This window comes from Sorex araneus, chromosome 11 (genome assembly GCF_027595985.1).
Source record: "Sorex araneus isolate mSorAra2 chromosome 11, mSorAra2.pri, whole genome shotgun sequence".
NCBI classification, from domain to species: Eukaryota; Metazoa; Chordata; class Mammalia; order Eulipotyphla; family Soricidae; genus Sorex; species Sorex araneus.
In genome coordinates, this window is record NC_073312.1 from 43,995,333 (window position 1) to 44,017,403 (window position 22,071).

Here is a 22,071-nt window from a genome sequence, read left to right on the forward strand (position 1 = left end):
TTTGAGACATGGAGCTATCATTACATATAGATAAAATAGAAACTTTCACAAAGACGACTTTCAATATAAAGATTTTCTAATTCATTTCCAACAATAAGAGACTGCTACCACACAATTAACTCTGTCACAGGCAACGATACACATGCAATCAATACAGGTATTTATGAAAATGTGTTAGCAAAGTACTAGAAGCCTGCTTTCTATTTGATCAAGATTGCATCTGGTCACCTCTGCTATGATCTTTACATCCTTGCTAGTATTGAACATTAACCTGTAGTCTCTGCCCTGTAATCATCACATTGCCTTCATTTTGACTACTCACTAGAGCTCAGAGGGAACTAGAAGGCAAAGACACCTGTTTAGGCACCTTTGGGAAAAACTGTGTTTTAATTTGTAAAAAAGTATGTTAGACCACTATAATACATCCATAGCTTAGTCTTCATTTTTAATAGAGAGTTTAGCAGAGATTTTATTCCAGATTTTTTGTGAATTTTCCAGCATGATCATATTTCTGCTTATTTATTAAAACAAAGAACCAAAAATGTCTGGGTTATCTGTACATTGCCAAGATTGCTGATCTCTAAATTATTTCATTCAATTGACATTCCATGAGGCAATCACATGACTGTTTATTAAATTAAACAAAAATAAAACTATGCAAATAATCAAACACCCAAATTTAATATGTACATATATTTTATGTATACACGTGTTTATATATGTATATGTGTATATGTCAAGTCACAGTAGGAAATAAGGTTATTAGAAGAGAATAACGTGGCTCTTAAGAAATGAATTTCTTCCTTTGCCCTCTTTATTTCTTTAAAGGGAAGAAAGACTACACGAGGAAGAGATAAAGCTTGTTTAAAGGCCTCATTTCCCATGACACATTGAGATGCATTTAAAACTGAGTCGCCCAGAAACATTTTGCTGGTCTTTGCTGGATGAAGACTGAATTTCTGAAGACTGAAGTACAAAACAGCATAGATGTGCTGTCGTTGAATACACTCGACTGAATATATACAATTGAAGAAGAATAAAAAAGTTTTCTTTATATATAAAATATTTCTGGATACCAAAAGATCAAATAAAAATCCCATCCCTCCTACTGGGTTGCCAGGTCTATTAGATCCTCTTTTGGGAATTGTTTCACAGCACTTATCTCAGGGAGCAATTTCTGGTCTCTAGGGCTGGTATTAAAAGGAACACCAAACCTCCCACTGAGGGAGTCATGGTTTCAGATAGCACCAAACTGTGGGACAGGTGTGAGTGACTGTTGAATACATCCCAAGTATCCTGATGAATACTTGGGTATGGACAGCCTTAGCCAGGGTCACCAGAAGCGCCACTAAGATTTGAAGCTCTCTTTTTCTCCCAGTGCATGTGGACATTTTCTCGGCCAAGTTAGCTTGGTCCTTCTGTTTTCATTTTGGTAGATATGACACATTATTATGATCAAACTATTGGTCCTAAAAATAACATTACTCCTCCTCCAGAAAAGCTTGCTATTGGTACTTAGAGTTGATGTAATTCATTGAGAGATGTGTTAAATTTACAAATACTTAGTCCTTTAGCACAGAGAAAGGTAGATTAGAGCACAAAACAGAGCACTTAATGTGCATAGGAAAATCAGGAAGAAAATCTGAATGCCAACACTCCAACATCATTGTATCATTTCTCAAGAGTAAAATTAAAATGGAATGTTTTAAACATTGTTTCATAGCAGTCGGTGGCAAATTAGAATAACATGTGTTTTACGAAAAAAATATACTTTTATAAAAAATATATACTGCTGTAATATACTGTTATATAACTGATATATGGATATGTAACTTAATTATACATATCCAAATGTTCAAATAATAAAGACAAGAGATATGGAGAAAAATCAAAGGTGTTTTGTAGAAATAAGCTCATTTCTGTAGACAAATCAGCTTGGGAGATGAGATACAGATGGCTCTAGAGATTTGTGTGTTAAGTCAACTTGGAAAGTCTTGCTATCAAGATTTATCAACTGATGTCCAAATATGTTCATTTGAGCTTGAACTTTTTTCACAGAGGATACAATGACCAATGAATATTGCTTTTCTTGACTATCAACTAGAAAATATCAATATCTCTAAACTAGTACCTGACCACCTTTGGATTTATCCAATGTTCATGCTCTTCAGAATACAATGGTATTTATAATTACATATGACCCTACTTTAAAAATAAATAATTATAACAGTACTTAAGTTAGATTGACAATATTTCATTGTTTAGAGTAAATAACTGAAAATCAAACAGAAAATCAAACAATCACAGAACATGTAACTTTATAATTAGGTAAATTCTGAATGAATCTTTTAGATAAAACAATAGATAATATGTTAAATAAATAGCCCGAAAAAGAGAATGACTTGAACAAAATTGTAGTTTTTCCAGTTAATGTTCAATAATTGTGATAAATTTTCATACAGTAACATTGGATACATAATTTATGGGACTTTCATAAACCTGTAAATTAAAATATCCTTGACGATTAAAATTAAAATGACCTTTAAGATTCTAATAATCTTCAAAATAACAAAACTATTATGAAACAACTAATACCAGAAATGTTTTGTTTAATATAAAATGAGTATCTACCAAGCTGTTTTTATCACTTGAGATCCCATATTTCCACTGAACAGTGCTGATAAAAACTCAATGTTCTTTTTCTCTCTATGTGGTATTATGTCTATTAATATAAATGGTCTTAAAGAGTGATATTCAATGTGATTTTCAATGATTTTCAATAGAAACAATTTAACTCAAATAGGAAATGTTGAATCAGAAACAATTATATTCCCTCTCAGTAAAATATAACTTCTCCAAGAGAACATTTTAACCAAGTTTTTGCCAAACTGCAGTAAAAGAAATCTTTTGATACTTTCGAATACTGTGCCTTTTTATTTAAAACAGTGTAAATATAACAACTCAACACCACCAATAATTGGAAAAAGACTGGCTATGTGTACACTAATTTCTTGAATGTCCCATGAAGATAAGGGTAAATAAAGCAGACAAATATTCAGGAGTAGTTTCAGTTCACCTTAGCAGTGGTAAAAATATTGCTTTATTCCAAATGAACATACAACACAATTTATTGTTCTTTTAGGGGCTTCCTGTGAACTGAATGGTCTGGGCTTTGTGATTTCAACAATTTATGATTTTCATATTAACCTCAGAAGCCAATGTTTTGGTCCACACATAGTAGACTTGCTATGAAAGAAAGAATAATGAGGATGATGAGAAAGCAAATGGTAACTGTCAATTTGAGAACTGCCTTGTAAAATTAAGTTAATTTTGCATGAGTCAAAATAAACACACATCCTCAACTTGCCATGTAATAATCATTAATGGGCCAATAGTTGTTCCTCTTAAAAATACTCACATCAGAAAATGGTCTAGACTTTGTCAAGAGTTTCATAGAACCCCACCATGCAAGTGATTTGTTTTTAGAACTTACTAACTGAACTTTACACTTAACGCAAAACTTTAAAGTGAACAGATCTAAGAGGGAAAATTTTTTTCTGAATATTAGATTCCCTGATGTTTTAGAACAAATTTTAGCAAGCTTAATACACACACACATGCACACACATACTCATAAGAAACAAATATGCATACAGCATAGCAGTGCTCTAGTGAGCAAGCCCATACACACACGTGCACATACGTACACACACTCTCTCTCTCTCTCTCTCTCTCTCTCTCTCTCTCTCTCTCTCTCTCTCTCACACACACACACACACACATACTTGCACAGGCACACCAACAGGCACACACCCACTGAGGAATGCTCTTTCAGAGCCCCTAAACAATCTTAAAGAAAACATTTCTATTAGCAAGATTCTATGACACAACATTGTGATTTCTTGTCTTATTTCGAGAAGAATTTCATAACTCCCTCCGGATTCTGTGCCTCCAAATTCAGAGGAAGATGGCACATTAAAGTAGCTAAGATTATCCATTATTATTTCCTCTAGCTCCTATCCTTCTCTTCTTCCCAGAGTCTTTGTGCCATCCTTTAAAAAATAAAGAGAAAACACTACATTTGTTGACATAACACAACCTGTAATGAGGCTGTTGAGTGAATAGAAATTTAGGAGTTGGGATTGACAAGCCAAACGACCAGGGCAGTCTGCTCACTGGCACGTTCACCCTCAGATTAGAGCTTGTCTCTTAGAAACTGGGTAACACCAGTGTTGTTTTTTTTTTTTTTTAATTTTTCTTTTCAAAATAAGGATGCGTGCTGTGGGTCTGCGGGTCTGAATTACCCACATCTTTTGAAGAGCCAAAAAAGGACGGTGTTGGAATTAACTGAAATTGTATTCAGAACTCTACCCAAAAGCTTTAGTCATAAGCTTTATCCCTCCGGAAACATTTCTTTCCCTTTAAAAAAATATTTTGTTAAAAAACACTATGATATGAGGGCGATAGACTATTTGGTTTCTTCTAAGTAGATGCTCTTAAATTAATGCATATAAATAATTTGTATTTAATTTCCTCTCTTTCCTGTTGAGCAAAGCATAAAATGCACAGATTCCTACATTTCAAGTCACTTGGTCAATGCAGAGTCTCTTTGTATTTCGTTTCTTAAGACAAATTGTGCCTCTCGTTCTGATTTGGCCGTGGGACTCAGGGGGAGAAAGGCTGTGTTTTCACTCGCACTGTCCTCGATTTCTACGCTGGCCAGTTCGTAGTCTTCTGACCGTCTGGCATCAGTCAGAATTCGGATCTGCTCCTGGACAGTTTCTAGCAATATTTTCACTTCTTGTTGTTCTGCTATAAGACAATCGCTGACTGGAATACTCACGTTGACAATATCAGCAGAGTAGGAGTTTTTGCACCATTTGATGCTTTTGACTTCAGAAATCCCTGGCATTTGCATGCAGGTTTCCTCTAGACCCACTGAAGGGATGATGGGCACAGAACTGGCCCTTGTGGATGAATATCTCACCAGGTCCTTTTGATCCAAGCTATTATAATAAGAGTTTGTCTCTCTTGAAGGCAGTTGCATATTTATTGATGCATTTTGTTGGGATTTTAAACCACTGGATGCATACCTGAAAAAGAAACAGAGTGTTTTCTGCTGTGCTTCTTCTGATAAATATTCAGTCCACAAAGCACTTCTCACATGCACCATATCACTGAATTCTCACAGCAACCCCATGAGACGGATATGTTCCCATTTAAACAGATAAGTTAACTGAAGCTCAGATAGGTGAAGTGACTTGCCCAAGGTCACACAGAAAATAAGTGACAGACTGAGACTCAAACCCAGGTCTTCTTACTTTAAGTCCAGGGATCTTTCAACACACCACAGCTGTATAGGCAGGTGGGATATAGTCTTCCTGACCTCTATCCTAGAATACAAAGTAAATGGGGATTGAGCAGGTAAGTGTGGCCTTTCCATAGTGACAAACAGGAAACCCATAATGGCATTACTCCACTCCATCAAAGTGACCACCCTCTCGTCCTTGGTTCTATCAGGTAGACTTTTTGTGGCCACCCTAGTTAGAGGCAATCAGGAGTCTACTATTGTTTTCTGCTTCACACTGGTTTTAAGGGAATAAAATTCAAATTTTATTGGTGCTTTATTCTGTATGAAGTGCCTCCTTCTCAGACTTTGAGCCTAAGGGTGGAGATAGAAGGCACAGGGATTACCACAAAGTAGGTTTCTTAGGGCTACTGCCAATCTAGTAATTTTTCTTACATGGTTTCTGGAGCCATGTAAGGTAGCTTGTTTGTGCTTGACAAGGCTTACTAAGAATGTGAACGCGCCATTTCAAATCATTTGAATTTACCAGAACCCAGTTAGCCTCATTCTTGCCTATTCTGAGATAATAAATTTTCCAGCATTCCTGCAGTACCAACAAAATCGGGCAGATATATTGTAGATTTGTAGAAATGTGGCTTGGGAACTTAAACTATTGTCGAGTTATTTATCTTTAATTTAAATGTTAAATCAAACATTAAAATTTAAGACATCTAAATGTATCTACCCTTTGTGTAATATAATGAATCCCTCTTGTCTTACATTATAATGCAAATGAAATCAAACATACATATTAAGAATAACTGCAATGAAATCTTGCATACTAAATAATTATCCCTTTCTAGAGTTGCTGCAAGGGTTCCACCACTGATATTGGAGTAGATCCTAAATATTGTTCTTTAAAAGTTTAAAAGAGAGCTAAAATTCTAGACACTATTCTGAATTAAAAGATTAATATGAAGCTTTGTATCATTTGAAGAGAACTACTTCAAAGAGTTGATACAAAATCTGTCTTTCATTGATTATAGCAAACCAGTTTGGATTTTCCACACTCTGAATACTCATCAAATAATTTACAGAGGCACCCCCTCTATTATAAATGAGCCAAAGGTCTTTTAAAGTTGAAAAAATACAACAATTCATTTACATTAGTTGTAAATAGTACAGTATCAGGCGAAAGAATTGTTTTTCCCCAGGACAATCCAAGACTCAGTCCCCAGTGAGGAAGACTTAAAATGAATGAACTAAGTTGCAGGAATTCACTTTTTCCTCTAGGGCCAAACAATCAGAGATTTGATTTACAAATCAACATCCATAAATGTAATCGTGTTCATATTCATTCTTGTCCTAATTTAGTTACCTATTTAATCAGAAAGAGTAGTATTGAATCTAAACCATTTAAACCACTACTTTTAGTGTGTTAATCTATGAAGTTGTGACAAAATAGTTCAAGTGATGTAAAGTTGTTAGCTAAGTGATAAAGGAACTTAGCATATTTTGGACCCCTTCCAATATTAAAGATGGCAGAAGGAAGAACCATCACTTAAGGTCCCATCTTTGTTCTAACATACAAATATATTAGCTCCAAACAACCAATACAACCCAATTCAATGCTTTGTGAGCTACTGTGATCTACCAATTAGAAATAAAGTTCCCAAAGTGATTCTTTTCGCTTCTTCAGGCTTCAGTGTTGTAAGTTCTGGGTTCGAAATGGGCTGATGTTACAGCTCAGGAGAGAAGGCACATATACCAGAATGTATCTTCTAGAAGGGACCCACATGATCTTAATAAACAAAGAGCAGATGGCTGATGATCCTTGCAAATTCGTTCACTCTACCTCCAGGCTAGGGCCAGATTTGAGGAGAGTTTTTAGCTGTGAAATTCTATTACCAGTCTTATTTCCTGTCCAGAGAGACAGTCTGTCTCCCAGGAGTAGAAAATAGCTGTTTTTCAAGAGCTGAGAATGAGATTGCTCCTTGATATTCATTGTGCAGAGCGCATAGTGACTTAGACTTAGAATCACCATTTATCAACATTGGGTCCATATCACACACTGGAAAGATTTTATTGGCCAGGCAGCTGGAGAGAATATACCAAACCCAATGATGATTGAACCAAAACAAAACCATGACCACATAGTCAATAGTGCATCTCTTATGAGGTAAAAGATAAACAGTGCCTGAACATGCATTGGGAATATGAGTATTTAAAGAATCAGGTACACATAGTTTAATCAAGCCTGTACCTGGCACAGACCCCAAGACTCTTCCACTTGTGTAACAAGGAATTATAGCAACAACAGTGCCAATAGAAATTGAGACAGTTTTGCTAGATTCTCTCCCTCTCCTCACAAGATTTTTTTCAAAGAAATGTTTATTTTCACAAGATTCCTGAACATTTTGTTTGTTTAGGAGCTAGGTGTGGCATTGCTTAGAGTTTGCATCTGTCTCTATACTCAAGGATCACTCCTGGATCTCCCGGAAGGGATGCAAGCACCATATGGGCTACTGGGGATAAAACCCAGGTTGGCTATATGAAAGGCAAGTGTCCTACATACTCTGGTCCCAATCGTTACTAGGTATTTTGATTTAATTTTACCTCGTTCATTCTCAGAAAAAACTTTTTTGTTGTTTTGGGAGTCACTCGTGGTTCTCAGGATTTACTCATGGCTTTGTACTCAGGAATCAATTGTGGAAGGGCTAGGAAGACATATGTGGTGTCTGTGATTGAACCCATGCTAGCTATATGCAAGGAAAGTGCCCCACCAATTGTATTACTGTTCTGACCCCAAAATTCTTCATTTTTATCCTATATTTAATCAAAGAATATATTCACAAATATAGACATTATTAATTTTAACAGGGAGTGATAATTATAAAATATTATCAAGCATAAGCTAAATTAGAATCTTTTAACCAGCTATAAAGCAAAGAGATTTTACTTACAGTGGACAACTTTACTGTTATGCTGAAATGCAACTGTTACCCTAGATCTGTACCAAACACATTTTACAGTCCATTTGAAATGGATTTAACATCACACAAAAATTTAGCTATGGGGAGGTGGAGAGGGACGATATTTCTAAAATTTCTCTGATAGGGCACTTCTTTACATATATATGTATACATACATGTATATGTATATGTGTGTGATAATAGAAAGGTAAGATTATGTGATAGATGTTCTGCCTGTGCCTTTATTTTTGTATAGTCTAGACAAAAGCCATCTATAGAAAAGTAGCATAAACTTGGCTTGACTCATCCAGAAATATAAGCTCTAGATGCAAAGCATTCTGATTTGACTGAGATTGCTAGAGTAAACCCAGATTACATTGCTGTTGAAGTTATTGCTAATACTACAATAGTTCCTGCAATAATAAATATTATAATACTGTTTGATTACTGTGTTTTAGATAAGTTTATTACTGGTGTAATTTTCTTTTCTTAATCTGCCAAAGAATCCTCAGGAAATTTGGCATTATTTTTGTTCAATTTATGGATGAGACAATTTAAAGTCAGATTTGAAAACTTTCTAAAATTCACACAAACAATAGCAAAGATGAAATTTGAATTCCAGTCTATTTTATTAAGTGAGGTGTGTCATGCTTGACTGACTAGTTTAAGTTAAACCAGATATTTTGTATGGTATGACATGTGCCTGGGGTGAGTCTGTGCAACTTCAGAGGAAGGGACACTTTTTATTCTGCAAAATATGTTGCTGTCATTGTGTCTTTTCTATTCCTGCACCATGAATGAACCTAACTTCTGAAATCAGCAAGTAAAAGTTTAATCAAATGTTGTCAACATTAGCTGAGACCTGTTCCGGACTGTTCAACTGAAGCAGATATGACATGTACAACAATTACTCATTAGTGTATTACCCACAATACTGACTAGAGAATTAGGGAATTTTAAAACCTAAGGAAGAAACAAAACTTCAGTCCACCAAAGAAATTAAAATTTCTTAAATCAATAATTAAAATAATCTCCAATTGCTTCAGCAACTGTATAATAACATAATTCCTAGATACATACTATTTTATATGTAAGAACACTTTCCTACTATCTACTTCCAATGTATCTATTCTTTTAAGCTAACATTCACAGCTAACACTTCCCTATTCTGTTTCCAATGTACTGGGTCTTTTAAAATAGTTTATTGTTTGTGAAATACAGATGAAAGTAAGCATAAATAGCCAAGCAATGATGAAATAAGTGAATAAGACCCAAAGGAACACATGAATCAATATAAAGCTAAGGCATTTATACCATCCTTAAATTCTTTACTTTCAAGACCTACCCTTGACGAGGTACTATATCCTGGTCTGGGATCCTTGATTCCTCAAGTTGTTGATATGCTGGTCCCACAATTCCACTCAGCCTACTTCGGGGCGAGGGGGGAGTCCTTCTGAAAGTGTTTCTGTGGAGCATACCGCTCCTTTGTCCTGGGCTGCAGCAAGAGGAGAGACTCCTGCTGGGTGAAAGAAAATCAATGTTGATCATTGTTTAATCATCACTGAACACTGTTCATTGCAATTGGTTTCTAAATATCACAGTCACAGCATTTGCATCCCAGAATTCTTCCGTTCTGCTAGGAAGTATTCAGAATATGTCAAGTCCATTTTAGCCTTGGAGAGACTAGGATAAAGAAAAGTTTCTATATTTTCTTGAATTTCCAAACTAAAATTCCTATTTGGAACTAAGATCATTGCAGTTTTCCAATCAAAGTGACTTGTTTAAGGCATTATCATGTTCCTGATTCCTAAAACCCTCATTATTCACATTACAGTTGTTGTCCCCCAAATAGAAATAAAAAGACCTTGATTATAGACATTTAAAAGAAGAAGAAAAACACAGCGAAACTTCATGGGATTCACAGGCAAAGTATTACACATTAGAGTAAAATGAACAACCCTCATTTAATTGTCAGTATATTCTTTGAAAATATTTAAAATACCCAGGTCACCCCTCCAAATGTTCATAAATTTTGAGAAACTAAACTTTATTTGTATTTTCTTACAATAATAATCTGTTATATAATGGCTAAGTAAATAGCAGTACTCTTACACTAAAAAAAAGAATCTGGTTATATATTTCATTTGATCCCATACATTGAAATAATGATGTACTAAAGATTGCATTAAAAGTTATAATGAACAAGTGGGATATTCTTTATGTTGTATCTTTACATACATGCCTTCAAAAAGTAACTGGACTTAATTAAAAGTAACTGGTAATTTGATTTATTACCTATTCTATATCAATCCCTATCTTCATCTCACTGAATTCCCCTACCTTCATATACAGTGTTGAGGAGAATTTTGCTCCTACATAAATATTCCATGAGATGATTGAAGCTTTCTGTGGCAAAGAGGATTCTGCAGCTTTCATGAAATAAGTTACTTAAAATTTTGTGCTTCATTCTCATTCAACTCTGAAAATGCCGGTAAGGCCACATAAAGAAAGATGAAAAACAAATGTTCAAAATTTCAGTAAACCTGCCAAGAGGTAAAGCAATCAGATCCCTAAAGGAATTTCACCTATAAAATTATGTTCCTGAAAGCTCTATTACTTCAGTTCCTTTGCATTTTCTGGTTTCAATGCATACCACTCAGTACCAATTATGTAGTTTGTGGGGCACACAGGCTCAGGTACAAGGCATAGATGCACTCAGTGTGCTATTTGGTGCTACGTGTTATTGGCAACAATGTAAGTGGAGATGTACTTCTCTTAGGATCCTAGAGGGAAATAGATGACTTTAAATGGGAAGATCCTACTATTTAGAGGTTTTCAATGTTACAGGTGGACTTAAAACATAAGGCATTACCATAAGTAATGTGTAGAAAGGACTAAAAGTGGCTATACCCCTGAATCTGAAGAGAAAGTGGGGAAAAGTAGTTACTAGAATAGAGCAAAAGCTTTCAGAAGGAACACTGGCAGCTTTGTGGCCCTAGAAAGAGGGATAGAGCCAAGGAACCAAGCAGACAGAGAGGAGAGGAGTATCACAAGGCCTCATATTCTTCTGTCCTCTCTATTTATTTGCCAATGCCTCCCCTTGAACTATGGAAATGGAGGGCAATGAAGTCTGTTGTTCTCTTAATGCACAGGGCAAGGAAGAAGGAAAGTAGCAATTCCATCTGGAAGGGTGAGTTGCAAAAGAAAGTAGTACTGTGGGAAGTGTGCTTACCTTGCACACAGCCTACCCAGGATTGATCCCAGGCACAAAATATGATACCCTGAGCCCCCACCAGGAGGGATCCCTAAGTGCAAAGCCAGGAGTAAACCCTGAGCATGGTTGGGGTCATCCCCAAACCAAAAAGACCAAAAACAGAAAATAGAAAATTATCAACATCATGTATCATCATGCTCAGTGAATTTCCATAGATTTACCCTGGGGGTTAAAAGAGATAATGCTAGATACAAGTGTCTAGCATGGAGCCAAGCAAGTGACAAATGCTCTACTCTATCAGTTCCCTGGTTCTTCTGCCGCAACACATAACTTATACGACCACAGTTATCACCTAAAGCCCTGGACTTTTATTGCTATTAAATGAAAAAACAAACATCAACACCCGCCCCCGTATGTACACTATTGAAGAATTACGATGGGAAAGTAAAATGCTGTGTTATATGATGTAATAGATCTCTTTTTTAAAAAAGTAAGAACGTTACTGCTTTGAATTAATAGCTTTGTTTCATAAATAAGTTATTCAAATGCACCATATTAGCAACACACACAAATAATCATTCAGAGCTAGCCAAACTGTCACAAAGACAAAGCCTGCTACTATGAACTAGTGACCCATCTTTTTAAAAAAGTTGCATATCCATTGATCAATAAAATACTCAAGCTTTCTAATCCAGTGGCATTCAAGAAGTTATGGAGCAGTTTGGGAGACTTATAAATCAGTGACCAGGTTATCAATCATGAAAATGTTTAAGTCAACTGCATGTTTTACAAAACAAAAACTATGCTATATTAAACAATAATTTACAAAGTTCTAAAAGCACTTTATAAATCAACCCTTGACTATTTATCAGTACAAAGTGCAAGTCAACAGATATTGCAAAGTCATTGAACCAAATAAAAAGGAAGGTCTTTTGAATGGACCCTTATTTAACCTGTGAGTGACTGCTAAAAAGCATGTTAGAAGCCACACGTAGGAGGGTTATATGAACAGATAAGAGGAGGGGTGGGATTTTATAATGCAAATGCATTAGAGTCTATAATTCCTTTTTATCCCAACTTTAAAATGATTATAGTGTAAAATAGTGCTAGAGTAATATTATACTGAATTATTTTACTTGTCTAGAGTACCACTTTAACCTGTTATAATAAGCAGAGGAAAATAGTGTTTTAGAGAAAATAACCATCTTCTAAAAGATTGTTAGTTTTGTACTTATTTCCTTTATCATAGATTTCTCCCATTAGATCAAAAACTAAAATACTATTCTTGCAGAAAAAAATCTATAAATTCCTTGTGGGGTCAAGAGGCTCTGTGTCGCTCTCTTCTAGGAGCTTGGTTTTATAGGCTCTGGATGTTGGCCGTTGATGGGATTAAATAAAAGAGTGTACGTCTATCTGATCTGTGTGTGTAACTAGATAGATGTACACTCTTTTGTTTTTATTCTATTTTTTTAATGAATCACCGTGAGGTACAGTTACAGACTTACAAACTTTCGTACTTATGTTTCAGTCATATAATGACTGAGTACCCATCCCTCCACCGGTACCCATTCTCCTCCACCAATGATCCCAGTATCCCTCCCACCCACACCCACCCAACCCTCCTCATACCAACCCACCTCTATGGCAGGGTATTCCCTTTTGTTCTCTCTCTCCTTTTGGGTGTTGTGATTTGCAATAGAGGTATTGAGTTGCCATTGGGTTTGGTCTATAGTCTACTTGGTCTATAGTCCCATCCGAGAGAGCCATACAAGTACCCTTTATTTGGTGGTTCCATCTCTATCTGAGCTGTCTTTTCCCCCAGCATGTGAGGCCGGCTTCCCAGCCATGGAGCAATCCTCCTGATATTCATCTCTACCATTCGTGGGTTAAGTCTCCCATTCTGTTACTTTATATTCCACAAATGAGTGACATCTTTCTATGTCTGTCCCTCTCTGACTCATTTCACTTAATATGATACTTTCCATGTTGATCTACTTACATACAAATTTCATGACTTCACCTTTTCTAACAGCTGCATAGTATTCTATTGTGTAGATGTACCAAAGTTCAGATAGACTTACGCTCTTTTAGTGACATCCATAACAATGTACAAACTACTTAGCACATATAAAAGACTATTTCTGTAAATAAAAACACCAATACTACTTCCTCTTTAAATACTCTCAATAGTTGCTTTCTTCACCAGGGCTTCTCAGAGGGGGTGGGTTGTTTCCTTCCCCACCAGGAGCAGAGTCCCTGCAGCCGAAGACCTCTGGAACCCAGCCACAGCCATGCTTAAGGCCCCTCTCCACACGTTCGGACGAGCCTCATACATGAAGGAACTGACAGAGGAAGCCAGTGTGTGGGACACGGAGCTGAGATCTTCAAGCCTGCTCGGATTGAAACTGGGCCTCTTCTGCCCAGATCCCCCATTTTCCAGTAGCTAGGCTTTTACACCCAGAAACTGCCCCCAGCACTGTGTAATTTAATCAACGACCAACATCCAGAGACTATAAAACCAATCTCCTGGAAGCATGCAACATCTTATAGCCTAGTTCTCCCTCTCAGAGAACCTGGCAAGCTACTGAGAGTTTCCTGTCTGCATGGGAGAGCCTGGCAAACTTCCCTTTGCGTATTCATATGCCAAAACTAGTAGCAATGATGGGTCTCATTACCCTGCCCCTGAAATAGCCTCCAATGTGGCACCGTTGGTAAGGATGAGTAAAGAGAGGCTTCTAAAATCTCAGGGCTAGGATGAATGGAGATGTTACTGAGACCACTCGAGAAAATCGACGATCAATGGGATGATGATGATGATGATGACGATGATGATGATGATGATAAATTCCTCAACTTACATAAGCCAAAACTTCTACTAAAACTTCAAACAAATTGTATATATTATACAGTAACTGAGCATTTTTATATCCCAATTTGAAAACATTTAAATTTTTGCAAAACTTGGCAAATCCTTAGTATCCATCTTGCCTCAGGTGGAACGAGAATAGATCATCACTAAGTAATTTAAAATTTCACAGAAAATATGTCCAGTATTAAAAAAAACTATTTTAGGGGACTCATTGAGAGACAGAGATTTATTATTGTAGTGTATGTTTGGTTTTGTTTGTTTGTTTGCTTATCTTTTGGTTTGGGGGTCACAACCAGGGATATTCAGAGGTTGCTTCTGGCTCTGCACTCAGGTATTACTCCTAGAGTTCATGCAGGACCATATGGATGCCTGGGATCTAACCTGGTTTCAGCATATGCAAGGCAAGCTCCCTACCCACCTTATTGCTCTGACTCCTGAAATATATGTTTCTATCATGGTGATATTCAAAGTGTGGCCCATGTAGATGTAAATCAAAGTTCACCATTTATCTTTCATGCTAAGAATAATTTATTTCCACCTTTAAAATAATCAAAGTAATTAAAACTTTCACAACTTGTTTTTTTTTTTTTGTTTTTAATCCTATCCTTCTAAGAAAAGGAAGCTAAAATTGCTGAAAAAATTCCATGAAATTTGGAGGTATACATTTGGATTCACATAACCATGCAAAATCTGCCATTTGCTTCACATGACCTGAAATATCTAAAGTTTTGAATTCCTAACGTCTAAAACACAACCTGCAAACTAATATAAAAGAATCTGTTCAGACTCCGAATGTCATGACATTTATAACTTTAATTTTCACTTTTCCCCGGAAAGAACCAATTTCTATCACTGGCTTCTACAAAGAGCACCACCTCATTGATTATAGAAGATCTCACAGACCCAAGAATGTTTGTCAGGTTTCTTCCCTTGGAAAGTTTCTTTGTGTGAGAGCCATGTTGGACGAGATGGAGCGTGTCATCTCAGCTGCCTAGGGAAGAGTTAGTCATTAACTTTGCAGGCAGAGATTACGCAGACTAGGAAATACCGTGGTTTTAATAGTTTTTTTCCAAAATGCAATTGCTTCAGTCACTGGGGTGTGTCTGCAGCTTTGTGGGTGTTGTTAATAGTTCCTTTAGGCTTCTTGTAGGAGCACTGCTACCTGCTGATATCTTTGATTTTCTTGCTAGTATCTGCTTGAGCATCTTCTCCATGGAGAATTATAAGAATAGCAAGAACAATTATCTCTCCTAAGAATATTGTCATTCCTTGGGATGCATTGTCCAGCATTGTACATAATGTGAACACAACCCTCCCACCATGCTGAGCTGCCTGTACCTGTGGTGTTTGACAGATTGGCTTCCTCTGTCGGGAGAAGGGATCTCTGGGAATGACTGGGGGCCAGCAAAACTTGATTCCATCATTTTCTCCAATGCAGTCACAGGATGCCTTTCCGCCTTTGAATACTGTGGGGAATCACAGGCAAAAAAAATGAGCTGAGGATAGGTTATGATATGAGATCCTGTAACAGTATCAAAAATCTACTAGAATTTGCTAGTCACTTTTCTATTGGGCACTTGATTGAGAGAACAAAATCAATAGCACTGGCATCCCATTTCTTACACAGTGAGTCAGCCTCCTGCTAATACTGTATGTCTGTGGTTAGATAAGGTGCATTCCAAAGGGTACTTACTTCAGAATCCTGAGTTTGTCTTCTCATTTCAGACTACATTCAGAGAACACTGTGCCTCACAGCCAAGAACACTCACAGAGTGTTTTATTCAATGCATATTAAAATTGAAATATTAACTAGACTAGCAATAACGGGGATTAAATAGTTAATGAATGAACCTCAACATTCTCAGAATTATGGAAAGCATTTATTCATAGTATTTTTCCCCAACACTGCACTGCTTTCCCATTTTATCCTATTACTATGCAATCACCACATCTAATAAAACCAATTTATTAATATTTCTTGTGATTATTATCCCTTGGCTTGTTTTTGGCTCTGATTTGTGATATGGCATAGAAACCAAAAGAAAACTTTGAGATAATACATGAATACAAATTTTGCCTCACGAGAAATGATATTTCAACCAGCCACAAAGGTGTCAAGTTTAATATTCCTTGGATACATGAAAAGTTAGTAAGGAATAGTTTATTCCTATTCTTGAAACTCTAGATGAAATATAAAATCTTATATTTAAAAATATAAAGTCTTATATCCCTAATATGTAACCAGATTCAAAATATTCAGAATCTTGAATATTCATATCTAATTCTGAACAAGGATTTTACAGGATATTGACGAGCAAGACACATAAGAGAATGTGTATAACTGTACTCATGGTAGTGGGATGAAAATCATAATAGAAATATTAACTGTTTTAAGAATCAAGGAAAGGTGAATATTTAGAAAAAATAAATGTGGTGATAATTTGTTGTGGTATAAATCTTTATTATATTCTAAAACATTAAACATAATAGTTGTTTCAGTATTAGGAATAATGGAATTATAGGAATCTCCTTTATTAGTATAATTGAAAATCTAAAGACTTTAATAATTTTCAGACTATGTCAGCATAACAAAATGAGCATAAAATAAAAATAACTGAAAATAATATAAATGAATAATATATAGACATTGAAAAGAATAAGATTAAGATACAAAAATTTCACATAATATAAATTCATTTATGTAAATAAGGAGAATGCAATAAATAGATAAATATATATGCATATTGCATGTTTATGGGCATTTTCACATACTTATATTTTCATTTGTACACATGTAATATATATATACATAAATATAGCAAGCAGACATATAAATATGTCAACCTATATTTATATATGTATGTTGGTATATACACCTGTGTGCCGCATGTAACTACACAGAATGCACATAAAAGTAAAATATAAGGGCTGAGACTAGCTCAATTGGCTGGATCAAATGCTGACTTATAGAACCCTATGGTCAGAGCAATGTTGAGATGTCCTTGATGGCCCCTAGCACAACTGGGCCCCAGAGAACTGTATTCCCATTCCCAAGCATGGAACTGTCAGGCCCACAGAGCTGAGTAGGTACTGCTGGAAATGGCCTCTGGGTCATCTAAACACTAATTAAGTGATTCTCTTACCCCCCAAACTAGAATAGTAAAGATACTTATTTTTCATTTGCTTATGCTGCTTTATGAATCACATATTAAAATTGTGTTTATGTGTGAGTCTTCTCTTAATTTTTTCTTATTTCTTCTGTGACTTTACTTGTACTTCTTAAAATTTCCATAACGCTTTCTTTCAGAAGAACTTTAGAATAATTTTATCATGTTAAAAGAGTCATGGAATATAAACATTTTGTTCAAGTATATTCTTACAGGTTATTTTTTTCTTGTAAAGTAAAACAAACTATTAACCACTAATAATATATAATTCTTGGTGGAAGGGGTTGAGGGTTTTAGTGAATATGGGCTATTATGATTAAGGAAAATAATAGTTTTGCAGTCTCAGCTTCAGATATCTAACTAAACATTTTTCTTTTAAGTACTTCCAAAATACACCACATAGTGGCAGTAATGACCATGCCTTGAATCAGATTCTGAATTCTACAAAATGGGCTTACAGAAGCTGGAAAAAATTAACATGGGACAAACAAACAAACAAAGATATGAATAAAATTAGGAAAGATAGCTATACTCAATAACTCAGAATAATAAAAACCAAAAAACACAATAAAATACCTTCGTTGCACTTCTTAATCATTAACATTTTTATTACAAACCATTCATGGAAAGAAGTTCATTAAACGGGCATTTTCCTGAAATAGAATCAACATCCTGAATACCTACTTCCAGGCATCGTATAGTTATGCACCCTTCCCAAAACTGAACAGCTCAACAATTGATTTAGAAGACAAACTCCGACCTAGAAGGATCAACTACAGAAGCAAATGAGATAGCAAAGGAACATCTGTACAAAATAAAGAAGCAAGGTGCAGCTCTTGCATAGGACGTTCAGGAGCGATAGTGATAAAGTGGCTCTGGAACAAATTTTCTTAATAATTGCGGAATCACTAAAAGTCAACAATCCATTAATGTAAGTATATTTTTAATATACTTAAAAGGGCTAGAGCGATAGCACAGTGGGTAGGGCATTTGCCTTGCACACAGGCGACGCATGTTCGATTCCTCAGCCCCTCTCGGAGAGCCCAGCAAGCTACTGAGAGTATCTCACCCCCACAGCAGAGCCTGGCAAGCTCTCTGTGGCGTATTCAATATGCCAAAAACAGTAACAAGTCTCACAATGGAGACATTACTGGTGCCCGCTCGAGCAAATCGATGAATAACGGGATGACAGTGACAGCATATATTTCACAATACATGTAAAATATTTAAACAAACAGATTCTGGATCTTTAGTGCTGCCCCTCTGTTTTGAATAAGATTTTTGACCCTGAGAATTAATGACCACATCCAAAATTCACAATAAATAGCTTACGTAGAGCCAAACTCAAGCTCTGCTGCTCATAGTGTTTATTATAGATACTGAGTTCAAATGTCTTCATTAAATGATCTGATTGTTGTTTTATTATAGATTTGCTTTCAAATGAGTGATTTTGGTCCATTAACAAACATTTGTTTCTAAAGAGTATTGTTTTTCACCTCTTTCTCTCGCAGTCTTTGTGACAACAATCTTCATCTCAGTGGTTGTCTGTCCCTGAAGATTCAGTTTTAAATTGCTGCTATTTAATTCAGAGTTGGTTGACACTTGAAGGAACACTAAAATAACTAATAATTTGGCAATCTTTCAAACTAATATTCCACACATACTGGCTAAACTGATTTTTCAGAGTTTCTAGTGTTTTCTTTAGACAAATAAAGAACTTGGGAGCTGTCATTCTTATCCAATAATACAATAAGAAAGCTGCGAGTCAATTATTATTCATATATCTACATAAAGTGGAAATTGAGGGTCAAGCCATAATTCTGAGTATATAAATGAATGCAGACATCATAACTAGGACAAGCATACCTATAAGAGAATCTGTTCAAAGCACAAATGGACAGGAATGCTAAAATGAACATTTCTATAGTCATCTGAATCTTTATATGGACTAGAGTGAGAATAAAAATCATTTAAGGGCTGCGATCTTACACAGTTTAATGGGTTTGATATTAGGAATGACATAAAATCTTCATCACAAGAAAACCAAGAAAAAATATTGTTAAGTCTAGGACAAGGAAAGGGAAAAGAACCGTATTAAATGCACAGAGTATTCTTCATTATAAAAGCCTTATCAGTGAAAAAAGACTTTACTGAGCATACTATCATCAGAGACATAACCACTTACTACATTCAATTTTATGCTTAACACATAAGGAGAAAAGCCAAGGAACCATTTGGAGGTTCAGATCCCATGAATACAGGATAACTCTAAAAGATTAAAACACATAATGAGTTCATAGGCTCTCAGTTCTATTACTCTTAGTCCAATAGTGTTTCACTAGAATAACTGTACATTCACGATCACGATCATGATCACGAAATCCTGTTAATCATCGACTGCTTGAGCGGGCTCAGTAACCTCTTCATTCATCCTTTCCCTAGGATCTTAGAAGTCTCTCTCAACTCGGCCCTCCCAATGATGTTGCACTGGAGGCTCTTTCAGGGTCAGGGGAATGAGATCCAGCTTGTTACTGGATTTAGCATATGAATACACCATGGGAAGCTTGCAAGGCTGTTCCATGTGGGCAGAAAACTCTCAGAAGCTTGCCAGTTTCTCCTAGAGGGAGAAGTAGGCTACAAGATATCGCATGGTCACAAAGCAGCCGCGTGCTTCTGGGAGCTTGCTTTTAAATCTCTGGATGTTGGTCGTTGATGGGATTACAAACACCTGGGTTCCTCTGCCAGTACCTTCATGAGTGAGGCCCGTTGGAACATGTGGAGAGGGCCTCGAGCATGGCTGTGGCTAGGTTTCGGTGGTCTTTGGCTGCTGGGAGCTCTACTAGAAGCGGGGAGGGAAGCTGGAGCCCATCCCCTCCGAGGGCCAATCCCATCAATGGCCAACTGTACATTATAGAAGAAAAACTATATGATTCTATTTAAAGAGAAATTCTTAGGGAAACCCCAAAACACAAATGTAGACAAAAAAATAAAGTAGATTATTTTAAATGCCTGGCAACTATATTAACCAAAATTCCAAATTACTATAAAACTTGTTATTAAAGGTCTGTTTACCTCATTGTCTATAACTTAGTCTATTATGTTAACTTCTTAATTTAAAAATGTTATAAGGCACACTAAAATATAAGAAAATATAAAAGTTTTAAGAAGCAAAGTTAACATGATAACCTTTCAGATAGGACAGAAACAAAATAATCAGCACAGAGAATTTAAAAAAAATAATAAATAAATAAAATAATAAAAATAATACAATAAGTATAAAAAATAATAAATATATCAACAAAATGGCAATCAATATTTAAAAATATACAAAAAGTAGAGATATCAATTCTAAGAAATATTCTAAAATACATGCCAGAATTTTAAACATCGTAAGAGAAGCAATGAATACACTTGATAAGGCCATCACTACACAGTATAGAAATTTCCTGATGAAAATAAACCAAAAACAATCAATAAAAATAAAATAAATACAGAAGGTATTGTATTCACTATTCCAAAGTAGTGAAACAATATCAAAAGGTATGAAATATGCATCATTGTTATATCAAAAGTGAAATTGGCCCAAAGAAATAAAATGCTGAATTTAATATTAGAAACAAACAAAAAAAAACCTGTCTCATAGAGATAATGGTTTAAAGTGTCAAAACTGACTCTTTATCTTATCTTATAAGGGAACAACAGAAACCTTAATCAGAAATCTTAATTTGCTGTGATATTGGAAGTGTGCCTCGAGGGATCTAGGAATTCATTCTTGCCCATCATTCAGAAACACACCCTTCCTAAGAAACTGCACTACACTGTTCTCTTTTCCTAAAGGAAAAAAAAAGTGCTTCCTCTGATTGTGAAGAAAAAGACAAAGACAAAGATTAGGTGGTTCTTTTGATGAGTTCACCATCTTCTAGCTTGCCAAATTGCTGCCAATAAAGTTTATTCTCAACTAATCATCATTCTTTTGCTTGTTTTTATTTTGGGGCCAAACAAGTGGCGGGCTCTCAAGAGGCATTGGAACCCTACCATCCTGGTCACAGAAGGAAAAATTAAGACTTTGTATTGATTGATATAACAATGACCGAGAAATTTCTAATACTGATAAGCTACAGATATAGAAAACTAAACACCACAACAAATTTCAGTAAAATACAAATAAATCTACAGCATATCAAATTATATCCATGCTGCATTTTTTAGTTAAAAAGGGACAAAAGACAAAAGCTCAGTGAAATTTGGGAAAAAATCTAAAATGAAACAAAAGGAATAAGCTATACATTGGGGTGAGAAACATATCAAAAATCTTGAAAGAAAACATAGAAACGAAACACCAAAGTTGAAACTTATTTCCAGCGAAAGTATCTTTTGAATGTAAAGGAAAATAAATACTTTCTCAAGTAAAGAAAATGTTAAAAAATGGATCAGTATCAGACATGTCTGCCAAAAGGTTTTAAGTAACTTTTTTAGGGAGGAACAAAATAATATCAATATAATCTCAGATATACAGAGAAAAAGCAAAGTTTCAGAAGCAAAATAAATGGAGCTAAATTAAA

General features: G+C 35.5%; 1 protein-coding gene across 7 annotated transcripts in view; it reads right to left on the reverse strand.

Moving 5' to 3' along the window:
* Positions 1-604: 604 nt before the first annotated feature.
* Positions 605-22,071, reverse strand: part of NRG3 (neuregulin 3) — a 1,111,934-nt gene continuing 1,090,467 nt past the window's right edge. For 2 of the 7 annotated variants that reach the window (XM_055119559.1, XM_055119557.1), the window contains exons 7-10: positions 15,681-15,808; positions 9,605-9,778; positions 5,322-5,393; positions 605-5,093 (exon numbers count right to left, since the gene is read on the reverse strand). In XM_055119559.1, coding sequence (XP_054975534.1) covers positions 4,586-5,093; positions 5,322-5,393; positions 9,605-9,778; positions 15,681-15,808 — 882 coding nt within the window. In that variant the 3' untranslated portion in view covers positions 605-4,585. The remainder of the gene's footprint in view (positions 5,094-5,321; positions 5,394-9,604; positions 9,779-15,680; positions 15,809-22,071) is intronic. The other 5 variants (XM_055119562.1, XM_055119560.1, XM_055119563.1 and 2 more) reach the window with 3 other exon arrangements.